General features: G+C 36.6%; 1 protein-coding gene across 1 annotated transcript in view; it reads left to right on the top strand.

Moving 5' to 3' along the window:
• Positions 1 to 1,555: 1,555 nt before the first annotated feature.
• The window catches only part of LOC107550344 (uncharacterized), a 3,179-nt gene continuing 890 nt past the window's right edge, over positions 1,556 to 3,844 (top strand). The window contains exon 1 of the mRNA XM_016231616.1: positions 1,556 to 1,956. Coding sequence (XP_016087102.1) covers positions 1,653 to 1,956 — 304 coding nt within the window. The 5' untranslated portion in view covers positions 1,556 to 1,652. The remainder of the gene's footprint in view (positions 1,957 to 3,844) is intronic.

Below are 3,844 nucleotides of genomic sequence, written 5' to 3'. Positions count from 1 at the left end.
TAATTCCCTTATCCACAATCAAAAGGAGGGTGTATCTGGGCACTAACGTTGAGGATGGCACACGCTTTATAAAAGCGAGGTTGCCGAGAGAGGTGGCCTCATTACCATATAGCACGAAAATGGAGACAGCTGAGGGGCCACAATATTTCCGGGTGATGCACAGTCACCAGGTGAAAACCTGTTGGCAGTGCATGAGCCCAGACCATGTGGTAAAAGACTGTCCAGATTTCAGGTGCTACAAATGGAGAGGAGAGGAGCCACTTCGCAAGGGACTGCAATGTGGTTAAGTGCCCGGATTGCCGAGAGGTCCTAAACAAATGCGAATGCTGGATGGAGGGAGAGGAGGAAGAAGAGGAGCAGGTGAGTGGGCAGGCGCATGAAAGAGACACAGAAAAGGAACAAGAAGGAGAAATCGGAGGAATGGTGGTGAGCTAAACTACAGAAAATAAAGGCAGTAATGAACGGATGGACGAAAGGAATAAACAGGGGGAACAAACGCAACAAGAGGAGGAAAACTGGACACAGAGGGACATGACTGTAAGCCTGGAAAATGAATTATAAAGAGCAGAACAAAAAGACAAAGTACAGAACATGGAAATGGGAAAAGAAGCGGAAAAAGGGGAAGAGGACAATACAGCGAAACCAAGCAAAAGGAGAAGATCGATAAAGGTAATACCGAACATGGAAGTAGCTAAAAAAAGTGACTAAAAAAAGTGTGCAAAAAAAATATGGATAGAAATGAGTTGGTAAAGGACTTGAAGGAGATGGGATGAAAAAAATAATTTTATGAATGTCTTTTTAACAATTGTTTTTTGTGTTATGGTGTTAAGAATGGTTACTTTTAATGCTAGAGGGTTAGTGGATATAAGACAATTTGAAAATGTTAAGATGTGTAAAAATAAAGATGTGATTGTGTTACAAGAAACTAATTGGAAAGAAGTGCATATAAGTGAAATAAGAAAAAAATGGAATGGGAAGATTTTATATAACAATGGTGATGATAGATTCGGAAGAGGAGTTGCAGTGTTAATAAGAGAAAACAGACGTAAAATGTAATGTTGTATATAATGATGAAGTTGGAAAATGTATAGCGTTTGAAATGGAATACAAAGAGAGGAAAATACTTGTCGTAAATGTACATGCACCAACAAAAGAGATGGAGAAGAGGCAGTATTATAATGTTTTAAGGAAACTTGTAAGGAAATATAAGGAAATTATTATTATGGGGGATTTTAATGTTGTGTTTAGTAAATTGGATATGGCTGAGTGAATGATTTTTAAGACAGACACAGGACGAAAAGAGTTAAAATTGCTGATGAAAGAAAATAATTTGATTGATGTATGGCAAGAAAGGAATGAAAAGAAAAAACTATTTTCAAGAAGACAAATAGTGGGGAATTTTATGTGTAAAACAAGAATTGATTTAATTATGTACAAGAAATATCGAAAGCTTTTAAGGGAAAATAAGGTACGAAGAAACAATTTTAAGTGATCATAAGCCTATTTTTGTGCAAATAGATTGGAATGAAGTGAAAAGAGGGCCGGGAGTAGACGGAACAAGATTTGTAAGAACAAGATTCCCCAGAGAAGTGATCTCACTCCTGTACAGCACCAAGCTCAACACAGCGGAAGGACCACAGCACTTTCGGGTGATGCACAGCCAGCAGGTAAAGACCTGCAGGTTGTGCATGAGCCCGGAGCATATGGTGAAAGACTGTCCGGAGTTTAGGTGCTATAAATGCGATGAGAGGGGACACTTTGCGAGGGACTGCAAAGCGGTGAAGTGCCCAGATTGCGAGGAGGTGCTCAACAAGTGTGAATGCTGGATGGAAAATGAGGAAGAGGAGGAAGAAGGTGTGAGCGGGCAGATGGATGAAGGAGACAGCGAAAAGGGGCAAGAGGATGGAACCATGACAACACAGGTTAATGGAACTAAAGAAAATAAGGACAAAGGAGAACAGAGTAACATACAGGAAGAGCAATCACAACAAGCGGGAGAAGCGGAGATGCAAATGGACATTCCTCAGACTGTTGAAAAACTTTTGGACAGAATAGAACATCAAAGGATTGTGAATGAAGAACAGACTGTTGAGATGGGCAGTGAAGAGGAAAAGGAGGACAAAGCTGGGAAACAAATGAAAAGAAGAAGATCAATCAAGGTAAAACCAAGCTTGGCTGGGGCAAGGAAAAAGGTAGTTAAAGAGGACTCATTGAAAAATGTAAACAGATATGAACTGTTAAAGGACTTGGGGGAGATAGAATGATAATTGATGGGTTTGATATATATTCTTTTCGGTCTCATGATGGTGAAGATAGTAACATTTAATGCGAGAGTACTTCAAGATGTAAGAAAGTTTGATAAAGTAAAAGAAATGTGTAAAAAAAGAAGACAATGCTACAAGAAACAAATTGGACATAAGGGTCTATAAAAGAAATGAGGAAAAGGTGGAACGAACGGTGAAATTCTGTATAATAATGGTGATGAAAGAAATGGTAGAGGTGTGGCAATTTTACTAAGAGAAAACAGTGGTGTAAAATGCAAAGAAATATACAAACATGAAATAGGGAAATGTTTGGTAGTGGAAATGATTTATGAAGAGAAGAATATTATACTGGTCAACATACATGCACCAACGAAAGAAAAAGAAAAGAGATTGTTTTTTAACATTATCAAGACAATTGTGAGGAATTATAAATATATTATTATGCTGGGGGATTTTAATACAGTTTTTAGCAAACAAGATATAGCGGAGGGCATGGTTTTCAAAAGTGATACGGGAAGGAAAGAGTTAAGATCACTAATGGAAGAAAACAATATGATGGATGTATGGAGGGAAAGGAACGAAAATAAAAGAGAATACTCTAGAAGACAAATAGTAGGCAATTTCATTTATCAAACAAGAATAGATATGGTTTTATGTACAAGGAATTTAGAACGTTTTATAGAGAGTTTAAGGTATGAAGAAACGAGTTTAAGTGATCATAAGCCATTTTTTGTACATTTGGATTGGGATGCTGGGAAAAGAGGGCCAGGGGTATGGGTTTTAAATACAGACATTTTAAAGGATGGGAATTATGTTGAAACAATAAAAGACATGATAAAAAAAGAAAAAGAAAATGAAATGTATATAGAGGACAAAAGGATCTGGTGGGAGAACGTGAAATTTTTAGTGAAAAAAATTACTATTAGGTATTGTGTGTTAAAACAAAAATGCAAAAAGAATAAAGAAAAAAAAATTAGAGAAAGACTGGAGAAGCAAGTAAATGATGAAACAGAAGATATTCAAAAAATAAAAGAAATACAGGAAGAGTTGAAGGAGATTGAAGAGAATAGATATAAGGGGGCAATGTTGAGGTGTAAAGCAAAATACCTGGTAGAAGGAGAAAAATGCACAAGGTTTTTTTTTGATTGGGAAAAAAGAAAAGGAAGAGTTGAAACTATAAAAGAAATACAGAAAGAAAATGGGGAAATGGTAGAAGAATGTGGGGAAATTTTAGAAGAAGTAAGAAACTATTATGGAAAGCTGTTTAGTACGGAAGGAGTAAGGGAGAGAGAAAAAAGGGAGTTAATGGCATTAATAAAAATGAAAGTGAGTAAAGAGGAGAAGGAAGAATGTGATCAGACCATAAGTAAAGAAGAGATAGAAAGAGCAATAAACGAATTGAACAAAAAGAAAAGCCCAGGGATTGATGGTTTAGGAAGCGAGTTTTACGTAACTTTTAAAGACCTTTTAGTAAATATTTTAAGGGATGTTTATGATGAGGTTTTTGAAAAAGGAGGAATGATGTTAAGAATGGGGATGGGATTGATGAAGATAATATATAAGAGAAAGGGGGAAAAAAC

Source organism: Sinocyclocheilus grahami, unplaced genomic scaffold, assembly GCF_001515645.1.
Source record: "Sinocyclocheilus grahami isolate Dianchi unplaced genomic scaffold, SAMN03320097.WGS_v1.1 scaffold396.1, whole genome shotgun sequence".
In the NCBI taxonomy this organism is placed as follows: domain Eukaryota; kingdom Metazoa; phylum Chordata; class Actinopteri; order Cypriniformes; family Cyprinidae; genus Sinocyclocheilus; species Sinocyclocheilus grahami.
The sequence above is the reverse complement of the archived record's forward strand: the minus strand, read 5'-3'. Positions and strand labels throughout refer to the sequence as shown.